This window comes from Diorhabda carinulata, chromosome 1 (genome assembly GCF_026250575.1).
Source record: "Diorhabda carinulata isolate Delta chromosome 1, icDioCari1.1, whole genome shotgun sequence".
NCBI classification, from domain to species: domain Eukaryota; kingdom Metazoa; phylum Arthropoda; class Insecta; order Coleoptera; family Chrysomelidae; genus Diorhabda; species Diorhabda carinulata.
This window is the reverse complement of record NC_079460.1, coordinates 13397557-13412691: the sequence shown is the minus strand read 5'-3', so window position 1 is coordinate 13412691 and position 15135 is coordinate 13397557. Positions and strand designations below refer to the sequence as shown.

Sequence of the window (15135 nt, the reverse complement as noted above, 5' to 3'; positions counted from 1 at the left end):
CCTTTCGATATAGAAATTGATCAACAAGTAGTTAATAATTATATACAAAATCATAAAGATAAAATGAAAATTTTATACTTGAATTTAAATATAATATAATATAATATAATATATAATATAAAATAATCTCTAACGCAAATAAAAGTCGTGAAGAATTACCAGATACCCATTACCCATTAAAGTGTACGTACGTAATAAACAGGCACAAGGTAAAACCAAAAATAAATATAAAAGTGAAGAAATCAAAAGCAAAAATACCCGACTAAAAACAGCTAAAATCACTACTAGACACAAAAATACTTCAGAAAATATTCATCTTTCAAACATAAAACGTGCCAAAAAGACTCCCTATAAATTTATTTTAGGTTCGTCACCGCCGAAGACGCAACAGTCAATATAAAAGATGTTACCTATAACTTGGGAATACTTCCCATAAATCTTGGATATGCCAAGCTGCAGAAATCCAGTCATACCTTTGTTCATTTTTATAATTTAAGTCCACTACTCGTAGAATATAATAAGTTAAGTATACAATATAATCACATTAAATATAATATGTCTAATAATACATTTTTTCATTCTGAAACGGAAAATATTGTAAATATAATAGAGTACACTAGGAATAGTATAGAAGAAAAATTTGATAACATTTATATTCATTATACCTTAGATAGACGAAAGAGAGGTTTAATTAACGGTCTTGGATCAATAGTAAAAACAATTTCAGGAAATTTGGACTCTGAAGATGGAGAAAGAATTAATTCAATTATGGAACATTTAAAACAAAACCAAGAAAACTTGCAAAATCAAATAAGAATGCTATATTCTGTTAGTCGCCAAATAATTGATAATTTTGATAGGACAATTCAGGACATTTACTTTCCTAGCTATTGCCTCCACAAATATTGAATTACAACTCCTATGAAGAGCGTGATGTCAATCGACCTTTTTATCGATATCAACATCCCCAATGGCTCGCAATTTTAAGAAGAGCTTTGACGTTATTACGGCTCATCAGAGCAGTTTAACAGCCCTCGTTGGGGCTTGAGACTCGAACTGAAGATGTCAAAGAGCGTCGCTATATAGTACATGTAGTTAAACATTCTTGGAATTCTTGGAAGACAATATTTAAAATCAGTGTACTCAAATAAATTGTCTGCATCGCTCAGGTCAGGAATAGAAGAAAAAAGGATTAATATCACTCGAATTATAATCTTGTATTAAAAAATTATGAATATGTACGTACAATATTTCTCAAATAATGTTTGAGTTCCTATGTTCATATTTTTCAAAATTTACCAGCTTCTAATTCTTAGTTCGCTTTCAATATGAGATTGGGAGAATACTTCCGTTAGGATATAATAAAAATGATTAATTTTGCAAACGTTATTTTGTTTTAGAATCAGAGTTTCCTTATTACTACACATTTGTGGAACGATTTTTCAATGCCAGTGCACCTTTCACTAGTAAAAAATAGTTTTCATGGTCGAAATAATTTGCTTAATTTAATGAAGTATAATCAACAACTTATTTTACTTAGGTATAAATAATTAACTATTTTTTTCACAACTCATCTTGTTTATATTATTAGTATATCAAGAATATTTTGCTACTTAGCCAAAATTTGGGACATTTTTCTCTTCATTTCGGAACTAGTATCAAATTATAATAAAATAATACATTGATTAAATTTAAAAGAGCGTTTCATTTTTTTAACTATAATTTATTTTTTAGTTATTTTGGTTTTCAGTTTTATGAACAATAATTTATTTGTTGGACCGTATATGATTTGAATATCAGGTGTATAAATCATTTCGCAATTTAATGCTTAACCGTTGCATGGGTCAGTATGTTCTATCGTACACAATTGCATCTTGTGGATGATCGATGCCAAATTCAGGTGACAATTTTTAATCGAAAAAATTATCAAATCAAATTTGAATTTCATCCGTTTCCCAGGGCTCAAAAATTGTGTTAAGACATTCCGTTATTATACATATAATGAAGCTAATAGAAGCATAATGAAAACGTCTACACTTATAACAAGATAATCCATTCTCAGAATGATGTGACTTTTTATAGATGTATATTCTATCCCATTTTCTATAATAATTTCGCATTAAATAATTGATTCTCTTAAGTAAAAAACGCTTGTTATTCTAGAATAAACCATTACATTCTTTGCTGTATTGAATTGAAATTCACTTGGTTTATTATTCGCTTCATCGTCCCCAAGGTTATTCAATATGTTACTAGAAGAACAGCGCTACTTTTTAATTTTTCATAAACAGTAAACACAAAGTAATTTCCTCACTTTCATGAACAGCATTATATAATACTGTAGATTATAAAACTGTGGCAAAGTAACAAGTTTCAGAAATTAATTTTTTTTTAAATGTAAATATCAGAAAGTGTTCAAACTTTCACAGCGATAGTTTAATATTACCATACGGTTCGTCAATTCAAATAATATGGTAGAAAATATGTACATATTTCAATTCATTCAGTAATGAAACTGACTGACTGTAAAAATTATTCATTACAACATTATTCAGTGAGAATATAATCCCCTTCATGATAATTCCCACTATATATTATCCATTTTTCCAGAAGTTTTAACAGTTCCAGAAGTCTTTAACTGGAATCTCCGACTGCACACTCGTTACAATTATTTGGATGTCGTTAATTGGTTCAAAATGCATTCTTTTCACGAAGTTTTGGATTTTGGGGAAAAGAAAAAAGTCTTGGAGCCATAGATCCGGTGCGTTGAGTGGCTGTGATAATACTGGAAACTAAAAACAGCTTACACTCCATGCACAGAGGCATAATAATATACTTGTTTCACGGTCTGTCCAGATGGAACTTATGGACCACCCTAACGAGCTTTTTTTGGTCTTGGATCATTTTGTAATAGTTACTGTTGATTTAACGCCTCGTTTCGTGATCGTAGTTAAAAACAGCGTTCTTCTTCCATAATAATGTGATCCGGTAACATAGGATCATTTACCAATTTCTGGAGCCGTTAGTGATATTCATACTGCACATACTTTTTACATTATAAATACACCAATACTCACAATTACACTGTCTGACGCTTGTTTCGACGAGTTATCGTCTTTAAAGACTAAAGGTAATTTATACTAAAAGTATATCCAGTTTAAACAACATAGCTCATTTAAATATGGACGGATCGAAAAATCGGGAAATGCCGAGCACGCTGCCAGTTATTCTATGATATTCTATATTGTTTTTGCTCATCCGATAGGTTTTTCGACATCATTTTTGCACATAGCTCCCTCGTCGCAAAATTTGTAGTTAAAATCTGTCTAATAATTTCGTGTTGACATTTAGATCGTCTGCTATCATTTGAACTATCAACCTACGATCGTTCAAATTACGCGTTAGTGTCAATCCGCACCTTAACCGCTCTTACTTCTCGCACTTCGTCGTCCTCGTCTCACCGAATTCCTTGAGCATTTTATACCAACGAAATTCTTGTGAACGGTTAATAGAACATGATTAAGCAATTTTAATACTTTATTTTTCACTGGCTGAATCGCAAAATTTCGCACAAAATATGATGACGTCATGACGAGCACCTTTTACACACAGCTGGGAAAGAACTCTGAACTAATGAACCTAGTAAGATCTGAAACAATTGGAGTCCTACCATTTTTGTTACAATTAGACTAAGCTTTTAGCTCATTTGAAGATTAGAACTATAGTATCTACAACAATTCAACCCCTCTCATGATTATGACAAGAAATACTGAAAATTTAGTAAACTAGGATTATGGATACTGAAGGTTATAAAAAAAATTAATTAATTTTCTGTTACACAATAATATGCTAAAATTTACAAATTTGTTCGCATTGAGAATATATACAAACCAAGATCAATATAATCAATGTATCTCAAAATCAGTTGAACGAAATAACTGGAATAAAGATGAATAGTCGATGAACTCGTTAGAAAAGAAATCAAATCACTTGTACTGATTATAAGATATCACTAATTTTTGTCAACACAATAATGCGTAATAAAAAAAACTGAACAAAACTAAGCCACCTAATACAAATTATAAGATTTGCAACAGGCAAACTTTGAAATTACTACCACAATAAGAATGAATGATTATATGACATTATAAAAATGATTCCAATCACTTAATGTCGATTAGAAGAACTGAAAAAATGTACTACATGTACTGTACTACTTAACCCACTTGCTACATACTTAGGAAGCTTAGGAACAGACAGAAAAGGAGTGTATAGTACATTACTAATCTACTACAGAGATAAAAAAGCTACTATAATGCTCAAGTAATCTTAGCACCTTGAGAAAAAAGAGGCACATTGTTCTAAGATGCAAAACTGCTAAAATGAATATGTTTGTTTGAATACAAAAAACCAATAGGAAATAAACATGTCATTCTTGTGAAACTCAAATAAATATATTTCAACTTAACTTTATGATATAGTACAAAAATTAAAATAAGTAAATTGAATGATTCAATATATAATTATAAATAAATACCAAATTCTTTTGGGATTTAGTTACAACTATATATTTGTGTACTGCCATCTGTACTGCTTAAGTATAATACATGTGACGTTTACATTGTAAGGGTTTTACATTATAACACTGTATACCTTGTGTCCCAATAAAAAGTACTTATCTTAAATAATTGCAGAAGGAATGACTGATATTGAGATACTTTTTAGAATCGTTCAATTTTTCAAGAATTTTATCAGTAGACTTATGAAAATAACCGTTTGAATTCTAAAAATATAAACACGAATGATTCAGATTTTCTTTTGTAATGCTCAAAATTTTCTCTGTTGCCTTCCATACAATGATGAATTCTTCAAATGCTATGCGGACTTTTCTGAGCATATGTTTTTCTTCGATTTCAAATAACCTCAATGAAATAAATCTCGCACTTCTCCCAATTCATCGACTAGGAAAGTGATTATTTCGAAGTTGACGGACAGGTACAGTAAAATATGGCGCACCTTCTGTTGAAAAAACAGTTCGTGTTCCAAAAAGGGTCTGTTTGAGTGAGCTATTTTTAAGTCAACCAAAGGACACCACACGTAACAAATACGCGGAACCCCACAAACGCAACAACTCCATTAAGGAAATTCAAACGCAAGCTCAGCAGAAGAAAAGAATTAGTTATCAGGGCAAATCACAATCAACTAAATTCATATATGAAAAGATCTTTAACAGAATTAGAAACTCTACCTCACGAGAATCTAATCTAATTTTTATTTCATTATTTACATGACAACTAAATTTTCAAAAAATTTAAGGCAAGATATTACCTTGTATTATGCGACAATTCAAATTTTATCCTTCCTGTGTAATGCTTTCATAAACCAATTACTGAATTTTATGAAGGATTTAAAATGATTGTTCAGAGAATTCTGAGGTGTTTCAAATAAGATATTACTCGACCTTCTCGCAATTAAGGGGGTAACAGTAAAATATGGGAGCGAAATTACGTATACCAGTATTATAATGAAATATGTCCCCCTTAAAATCAAGGTCGACGTATTACCTTCGCAATTTTTTAGGATGTGTACTGAGATGCAGCTATAATGGGTTTAATCGATTCTTGTCGAAAATATATGTAGGTATTTTAATTGTTGTAAAATGATGATAATCAATAAACTATAAATAAGTATCTGATCTTGACTTTAGCAACAAAATGAAAATCTCACGAAACATCTTGTACAATAGTGACTAACGTTTTTTTTAATATAACTCATAAAAGATAATATAAATTTCGTGACGTCTTCTAGTGTTTTTCTTTAGGCATTCAATGAAATTTGTGATTATTGTCTAGTAATTAATTCTAAATATTTTTTCTTTCAGGATTTAGTCTAGGTGACGAATTGGGATTCAAAGAATCTCTTACCAATGTTGAAAATAGTAAACGAAGATCGGTATCAGCTTCCAAATTCACAGCGCAGTTGATTCAAGCTCAGCAAGAAGCAGCAAAAAAAGAGGTAATCCTGCACTCCTAATACCAGAATAACTTCATATAACAAGACATACTCAACCAATAAGCAGAAATTATAGTTACATATTACTAGGATATATTGAAAAATTCTTAGCCCGCTATACAAAATTTCTATGTTAAAATATTTTATTACTCAACATATTTTCCTCTTAATTGGATACATCTGTTACTGCGAACCTGCAACGTCTCTAGAACTTTTAAAAAATGTTTCTTCTTGCTCTGCAAACCAGACCTCCACAGCTTTTATTACCTCCTCGTTGGAAGAAAATTCTAGTAATTCAAACCCTAAATCACGAATTTTTTGCACGGCAACATGAGATTTGTGTGCAAGGGCGTTGTCCTGCAAAAGCAAAACACATTTCGATAGCTTTCCGCGTGTTTTCTCTTTAATTTTTTCCCGTAGAGTGGTCAGTAATGTCGAATTGTAATCTCCAGTTATTGTTCTACCTTTACTCGAAAATTCAATCATTATTACTCCATGGCAATCCCAAAAAACTGAAGCAAGAACTTTTCCAGCAGATTTTTGGACACGAAACTTCTTAAGTCTTGAAAACGAGAGTGTCACCATTACATCAATTGTTGCTTTGTTTCTGGATCATAGAAATGTACCCAAGTCTCACCCATAGTAACAATTTGGTGTAAGAAGTCTACATCGTTTTCAAATCAAGCACAGATCGAACGCGATGCTTCTACCCTTGCACGCCTTTGGTCAACATTCAAACATTTGGGGATCCATTTTGCAGCAATTTTTCTCATATCCAACTATATGATGAACGCGTTCGTATGAAATATTGAAATATTCAGCATACGAAGGACATCGATCACTAAGAGTATTAAGCATATCTTCGTAAATCTGTTTACCTCTTAACCCTTTTAAATACAGGTACTTGATGATGGCTCGATACTTCAATCTTCCGATTTTCACAATTTGGGTTGACATCTTTTTCCTTTTAATTTATTGCGTAATTCTGGTTTACTTTTTTGACGTCAAACTTTACACTAATACTTCTAATAAGTTATTGTTCGTTGCTATGGTAACGCAATATTTTGTTTATGCATGGAACTGGTCTACGCTAACTAGATATCAATACATCCTCGTAAAGTTTTAACTAGCTAAAAGTGTGTTTTCGAAAAACATATAAAATATCTTAATGTCTAATATGGTAGAGTCCCACTTGAATTAAATTATTTATTGTTGGTGTGAAGATATGTATATTTTTCAATTGAATATCGGTAAAGGAAACAGTTATTTTATAACGGAATTTTTTTGACTTTATACCACCATAAATTTGAGTGATAGATAGAATTTCTGATCCAATAATTTAAATATACATGGAAACTACGTGGATTTTCATTTTATCCTTGAAAACTTAATTTATCAAAATAGTGAAACTAATTATTATTGAAGTAATTTTTTATTGCGTTTTGTAAGAATACCTTGTAACGTTGGACTAAAAAATTATTCATTTTGCAATAAGCCTTTGTTATTAGTGATAAAATAAATGAAATGCAAATATACGCGTAGTGGCTTTCAACTGTGAATTTGTGATAAGTTACATTACGAAGGTCTTCACTTCGTGAAGCATTTATCTAGTTTGCCAATTATCTAGCTATTCTTAATACTAATAATTCATGTTGAATTTCATTTATTTAATTATATATTGTATAATTTATTATACACCTAATAGTAAAATCTTGTCTAATAGACAATCATTTCACAATCTTAGTAAAATACGATTACAAGTATATTAATATTTTCAATCTCGATTTTTTATATACGATAAATTATACAGAGTATTATAATTTGGATAAATGACGTCATCATTAATTTTTTTTTCCATTTTGATGACTAAAGGTCAAATACCAATTTTCGATTCCTTACTAATTACAAAATCAAATTGCATATTATTGTACTTACCTAACCATTCATAGACATTCTACAAAAAACTAGCAATCTAGATATTAAAAAAAAATTTATACTGACAAAGTCAATTCTTTCGGACAATTTTGTTTTCTGATTAATATATATATCTGTTTTAAATAATAAGTAAATCAACAAAACTATGTTGTCCGAATTAGCATCCACAGTGGATGAGCGAAGGCTATAATCAACGCCCCATGTGTATTTGGGAAGGGTTTACAGAAAATCAAGTCAGAGGACCTGTTCGTGAGTATCTCCATACTCTAACAACAACGGTTAGGTAGAAGAAATCCTATTAAATGACCATCGATACCCCCAGATTTCAATCCTTCTTTTCATGGGGATACTTGAAAAGCAAAGTCTTTGAGAGCAAACTAGTAAATGTTGAAGTGTTAAAAGAACAAATTAGAAATTTTTAAAACAAATTTTGATTACGTTTAGAATACTACCAAATAGTCAATGGACAACTTTAAGAGTATATGCTTAATTGAAGTTAAAAAATTCAAGCAATCAAAATGACATTGTTGCTGTTAGTCAAAATCAACAATGATGTTTCATTCTAAATTAGATGCCCTGTGTACAATATTTTATAATTAACGATGGTTAATATTTTTGACGTACAAATCCGATAGTTAAATGAATCAATAAATCACACACCACATTAATATAACAATAGAATCCGTTTTTACTCTATTTATTTCCATTCTTGATTGTCATATATTGATATGGGGTAAAGAAGGAAAAATCCATTTCAAATTATGGTTATATTTGATAGTTTTAACGAAATATATAAAATGTAAATATAAATTCAAATTAATTAGGTCCTTTTATTGTTGTTGGATTATATAGTATATATGAATTATTTATAAAAATTCTGGTTTTTGTATTCGATTCTGTTTAACAAATTTACGAATTTCTATAATCAAATTTGGGCTTTTCGCTATTTATATAATGAAATATCAGTATCTGCTAAGACAATCGGGTACGCATAAATATAATACTTGCAATAATTGAAAATATGCTAATATTATGCGTGCTAACCTCAAATGTGATGATAAAATGGTATTAATTACGTTTCAGAATACCTTTGTACCTAAGATGACTCAGGCAGATGCGAGAATGGGTCCTGCAGACGTGGTCACACCTTCATCATTAGGCGCAGCATCAAAAAAATCATCCATAGCTGTTCCTCCATTCAAACCGATTCCTCCCTCCGATGACAGATATGTAGCCAAACAACCACCCTCTATAGTTTCAGGTAACTGTTTCAAATCAAGTAGTTTGGATTAGAGAAGTAATTAATATGAATACCCATATGCTACACTCTATTTATTTCACTGATTCATATTTGATTTACTTTATTATTTTCCACCGAAAAAATTCATTGGATTATAACTTTTAAATAGCGGCAATTCATACCCTCGTGATTCTTACACGGGTCTTTAAGAACATTATATGGGTAAGAAGCAAGTGGCTGTTATTCGTAAACTCATGAAGTAGCTAATTTTTCTCGGCTACTAAAATACCTGATGTTTCAAACAAAAGTGATCTCGAAATTACAAAAACACACAGAGAAATAGATAACTGAAAAAAAGATCTTTGATAGTTTCAGAAACACAATCAGATTATTCCACAGACATCCATAAAATTGATAACAATAAATCAAAAAAAGATTATAGCTAGAGTTTACAAGGTGTTAATTGGCAAATTTTCCAGTTTATTTGGACTTCTATAAAAAATATAACAATATTCGAAGCCACATTACGCTCATTTTTAATGGAGACGTTTAAGGCTGGTTTCCAATAGAATCAAATGAAGCCTCTATCGAGAACGGACCATCAAAATTTGAAGGTTAACTGATAGCAGACTTTTTGTAGCAGTCCGCGAGTTATCTGGTGAACAGTGTGATTAAGTTTTCGGTATCAAAACCAGAAATCGTCAAAATAATAATAATTAAATGATAATGGTATTTACCTGAACTATATTGTTTTTAGTCGTAGATACATAAGATAGAAAAACAGATCCAAAGTACAGCTTTATTGAGATATTCTCGATTTATCATTCCCGACACCATGTCTTAAAGTCAATATGTCAATATTACTTTATAGAAAAATTAGTTTTGTTTTTTATTAAATGGCGTTTATACTTCAACAAAAAACTGTCAATATTCTTACATCGATAACAAAGTTTAATGGAAGACATCTGAAGATTGATTTAAATCATAAATATGTCCTGGAATTAGATGCCGAATTTGGAGAAACTGGTTCCGAAGCAAACAAAAAATCGCTGTGTTCTGGAGAAAACAACACAAATGGAAATTTTGAACCATTTTACTGCGAAGTCATTCACTCTTTTCGAAGGTATGCAAAGTAGGTCAAAGAAATTGGAACCGTTGGTGATATTCAAACTGAATACACTGTTTACACCAACACCACATTTAGACTGTCTGACGTGCGCTTCGATAACCAATTTATCGTCTTCAGAGACTGAGGTAAGCAGAATGTAAACAATTTACCTTCAGTCTCTGACGACGATAACTTGGTTATCGAAACGCACGTCAGACAGTATAATTGTGAGTCTTGATGTAGAGGTGATGTAAACGGTGTATTCAGCTCAAAGAGAAGCAATAGAGTGGCCACTATAATTGTTCAGCTTCTACCTCTAGATTTCTATCTATGTGGGCATCTAAATCGATTTTCGAAATTAAGCTAATCTTAGAATATTAAGCAACTTTTCGAAAATTTGATAAACTGAATTAATTTTATCATGTTTTCATGGTTTTACTTGATTTTTACAACAATACTGAAGACGCTTCTAGATTTCTTTCTATCTGGGCGTCTAAGTTCACAAAGCACATTGTCGAGATTTAGCCAATTTTTCGAGAATAACTGCTGCGAGTAGAATAATGGACAACATTTCGAAAATTTGATTATATTTTCATAGAATCACTTGATTTCCACAACAGTTCTGAATACAAACTATTTGCAATGCATAATGAAGAGGTAATCAAACGACGCTTACAATGAGATACCACTCAACCACCCAACCCATTTAAGTTTTAAAGGGTTGTATCCGTAACTGCTAGACAATTGGCTCCAAATCAACACCCATATAGCAATAATATCTACGATCGATAGTAAAGAGGAAGAAACAGTGCAGCCAATCAAATACAAGATTTTCAATTTTTACATAATATGAGATACATAAAATAAAGGAACGTTCTATTTGTGCAATGAAAAACAACCTCCACTAAGCCGAGATCAAAATTGTTCGTTCTGTATTTAAATCTGAATATATTTTTGGTCAGCATGGTCATACCTTTTGGATGTAACAATAACATAATTGCCTAGCAAACAAGCTTACAATTTCTTGTTTACAAATACTTATGGGTAGAAATATCATACAACAAAATATTTATAAAATTTATAGTGAAAACCTTGCATAATGGCTAGATTGAGAACAGTTTCGTATTTGATATTTTTGGAAAAAAGCTATAAATATCGAATACTGTTTTTCTCTTGAACTATACACTATTTAATATGACATATTCATTTCGGAATGATTTTTACATAGTAGAATACAAAGAATTTGTATATATAATAACAAAATTCACCCATCATTGCTGTTAGAAATGTTCATGAAGTATGTACGTACGTGCGCTAATTATTTTAGAATATTCGTAATATTTGTTCAAATCATCTGAAATCATGCACATAGTTCAAACCGTATTATCTACATTAAGATTTTCAAAAATGTCGCACATATCTAACTAGATTAAGAATGACGAAGATGGAGAGTTTAAATTGATAGCTAGAAAATGGACTCTTTTCGTGTTTGGTAGCGGGTGTTGGTGCTCTACCTGCATGTTTGTTTGTATACGAATGTCTATCACATTCACACACCACCTTTTCGCTATGTCATATGATACTGTAGATTTGTCTTGTCTTCCTTTTCTCTTAAGTTTTGTCAAAAAAATATATTTGCTTTCCTTCTTGTCAGAATTCTATCACCGTTCGAAAGTAAACTGTAAAATTAGAAGTGTTACAACCAGAAGGAATAATTGTAATCATTTAAGCTTAATTTTTTGCATTATCGTGACCTTGGTTAAAGAGTAGTCTGTGATACAAATTTTTTTCTGAATAATCCTATTCACAAAAGCCGAGTATAAAAATATTGTTGGTTACTGCAAGTTCCTATATACGTGGACTTGAAATTTTTCTATATGTTATTTAATATATTTAAAGTAGAAAAATCATCTTCTAACGAATAGAAAAAGTTTCAGCCTTGTGAAAGTACCTTAGTCGAAGTGGCGACCAGCTCTCCACTAGTAACAAAATACCGCAAATTCCGTCGATGCCTAGACGTGTACTAGTAGTAGGTAGTAGTAAGATTTATATGAATATGAATTTTTCTATTGATACCATTTTACAAACGATCATCTCCTACAATTTGAATTGTGATTATTTTAATGTCCCAATATTTTCTTTTCATATATGGTCGTTTTACTAATATCAGTATGTCTGAAACAAATCTCGAGCAAATCATTATATAGTTTTGTTAGGTGATCCTTGTACAAAGCTGCCATGTCTTCCTCTGCAAAATCTATTTTTCCAATAGATCTGAAACACCCCGGTATATTCATTTTATAATCAATAAAATTCGTACATAGATTAATAAACTCGTCACGAAACAATAATTTATTATAAATAGTAGAAAGCAAACGATTAGTATTTCGTGAATATATCAAGTTTTGTAGAAATAAGATGGTTCGAATAGATTAAAAAAAGTAGTTTTGTTTGATCTCTACAACTCTTCCTCTAACGGAATATATATCATGTTTACAAAGATAACATTTATATTGGTTTTCACTAAATACATTTGGAATAGAAATTTGACACATACTCTAAAATTTCCTGCCACTTGGTTAAATCAACATTTTTTATCAAACAAATTGCATTCATGTTGGAATAATAAAAATAAGTTTTAGATTTGTATCATTTGGGCTAGTTAACTCTAATCTGAGAGAACCATAGCAAATGTAGTGGTGATGCTTTTCTAAACACAGCAAATATTCTTAAGAATGTTGTAATCTCCAAAATAAATTGAATCGGCGCGGTGTAATGTTACACACATTTGTGAATATTGTTTAATTAAAACTTCTATTTTTTTTAATTAAATAATGATTGAATTTTGTGATAATTTCATTGCTTGATCAGGTAAGTAGAAATATATTGTTATTTTTATTAAATTATCAATCAAATGTTACTCACTCATTTGCTTTTCTTAAATTAGTCTTTTCTCAAATCCACAAAATGTCTTCAAAACCTTTTTTCGAATTGATTCGAATATAAACAACCTATCATTAACGATTTACTGGCAGAAAATAAAAAAAACAGTCAATTTCTTTTAACATGTTTTCAACAAAACTGAATGATAATGAGATAATTGTTTCATGACAGACTCTACAAACACGATTTCACTATATTGGTGTTATAGTAGCAGATCGGAACGGGCTAACACTTCTCAATACAGGTTTCAACAAGTGAGGGTGTATGACATTAATTACAATAGATACATCGTATGTAATTACTGCAATAATAATTCATTCAGTGTGATGTTAGTGAAATTTGCATTTTATATTTCAAATGACATTTTTTCCAAGTTTTTTTTAGGAATCTGTGTTTGGAAATTAAAAAGTATTTTGGATACCAATAATTCTGTTGTAAAATGAATATGAAGTAAAACAATAAAAAAACTATAAGAGTAGCACATGTTATTTATTATACATTGTATCAAATTTTGTTTAGGTTCTCTTTTGTTTTTTTTTTTTGAAAATTTCTTGTAAATTTATACAATTCATGAGTTTAGAAATGGGATTATTGTAATTACATCTACAATATTTTTTTCCAGATTTTATATCTGCCCTGAATTCATCTAGGATAGGCCAGAAAATGAACAGCAGAAACCCAATAATGTATTCAATTTTAAATAAAGCATTAGAAAGTTTGTAAAAAGAAAATTTGGAAAACTATTTTTACTGACCATCACAATTCCCATATATATTTATACCTTATTCTGAAGCCAAAACTAAAGAACGATTAAAAGACAAAATCAGACTTCGTACGTCACATCGCCAATTTCTGTGACATAACATAATTATGTTTTTCAGAATAATTTCCCACAACCTAATCTAACTTCGTGTGATGGTAATAAAAGTATATTTCCAAGCTTTCTTATTAGTTTTAATAAAATGGAAGTGCCACAGGTAATTTCCATTCCATTTTACTTGAGAATAGAATCAACAGTACCAACTGCAATGGAATTTTAAACAAAGAATTCATTTACATCAACGTTCTGTGTTTGTGCCACCGCTTCGGTCTAAAATAATAAAGCTAATCGTTAAAATACTTTGATACGAGCCGAAATATCAAATTATTTGGTGTGATTAATATCAAAAACCCTTACAGGTAATTTAAAAATAAATTTGATCAAAAATTATTATTTTCCAAGGTAAATAATGAGATTGGCCTGTGCTAGACTGGTTTGTTTTTGCCCACACTAACCCCATATAGCTAACACAGTATTTTTAACAGTGCCATCATTTATGTTGTGCTTTTTTTGGGTCAAGTTTTCCTCAAACAAATCATTTTTGGAAGAACGAGAAGACGTTTAGGATTAACCTCACTCAATATACAATATAGAAAAGCAAATTTTTGTGCCAAAATGTTGCCGAACAACCCAAGCTGTACAGAAGGGCAGTCAAAGAAACGTGTGCGTTAATATTGTCGAGAGAATTAACAATAAGCAAGAATTCTGATTTTCAATAATTTTCAACGTTTTTTTCTCTAGAATTTACAACAAGTCTTAAAAGGACATTTTGGAACGGTCCACCGCTGTATAACTGCCCAAAGAAACTACTTTGAGGGGAATAACTTTGTTGTGTGAAAAATAGTAAATCAGTATCATTACTTTTCTCACGCACCTCGTATAACAGATAGCAGTCACTATATTGAGATTGGTCAAATATATACACAAGTCTACCATGGAAACAAAAATTTATTCAGTTGATTAACCTTAGATATAATAATTGAAATAGAATCAGTAACAAAAACAACATTGAGATTGTTTCATTAAAATACGTAAAAAATGTTTTTATCATGAAGTTAATGGAAAGAATAAGATATA

At 30.4% G+C, this 15135-nt stretch overlaps 1 protein-coding gene across 2 annotated transcripts in view; it reads left to right on the top strand.

Moving 5' to 3' along the window:
• Positions 1-15135, top strand: part of LOC130896068 (uncharacterized) — a 65051-nt gene that overhangs the window by 32166 nt on the left and 17750 nt on the right. For both annotated transcript variants that reach the window (XM_057803874.1, XM_057803876.1), the window contains 2 exons: positions 5882-6015; positions 9031-9208. In XM_057803874.1, coding sequence (XP_057659857.1) covers positions 5882-6015; positions 9031-9208 — 312 coding nt within the window. The remainder of the gene's footprint in view (positions 1-5881; positions 6016-9030; positions 9209-15135) is intronic.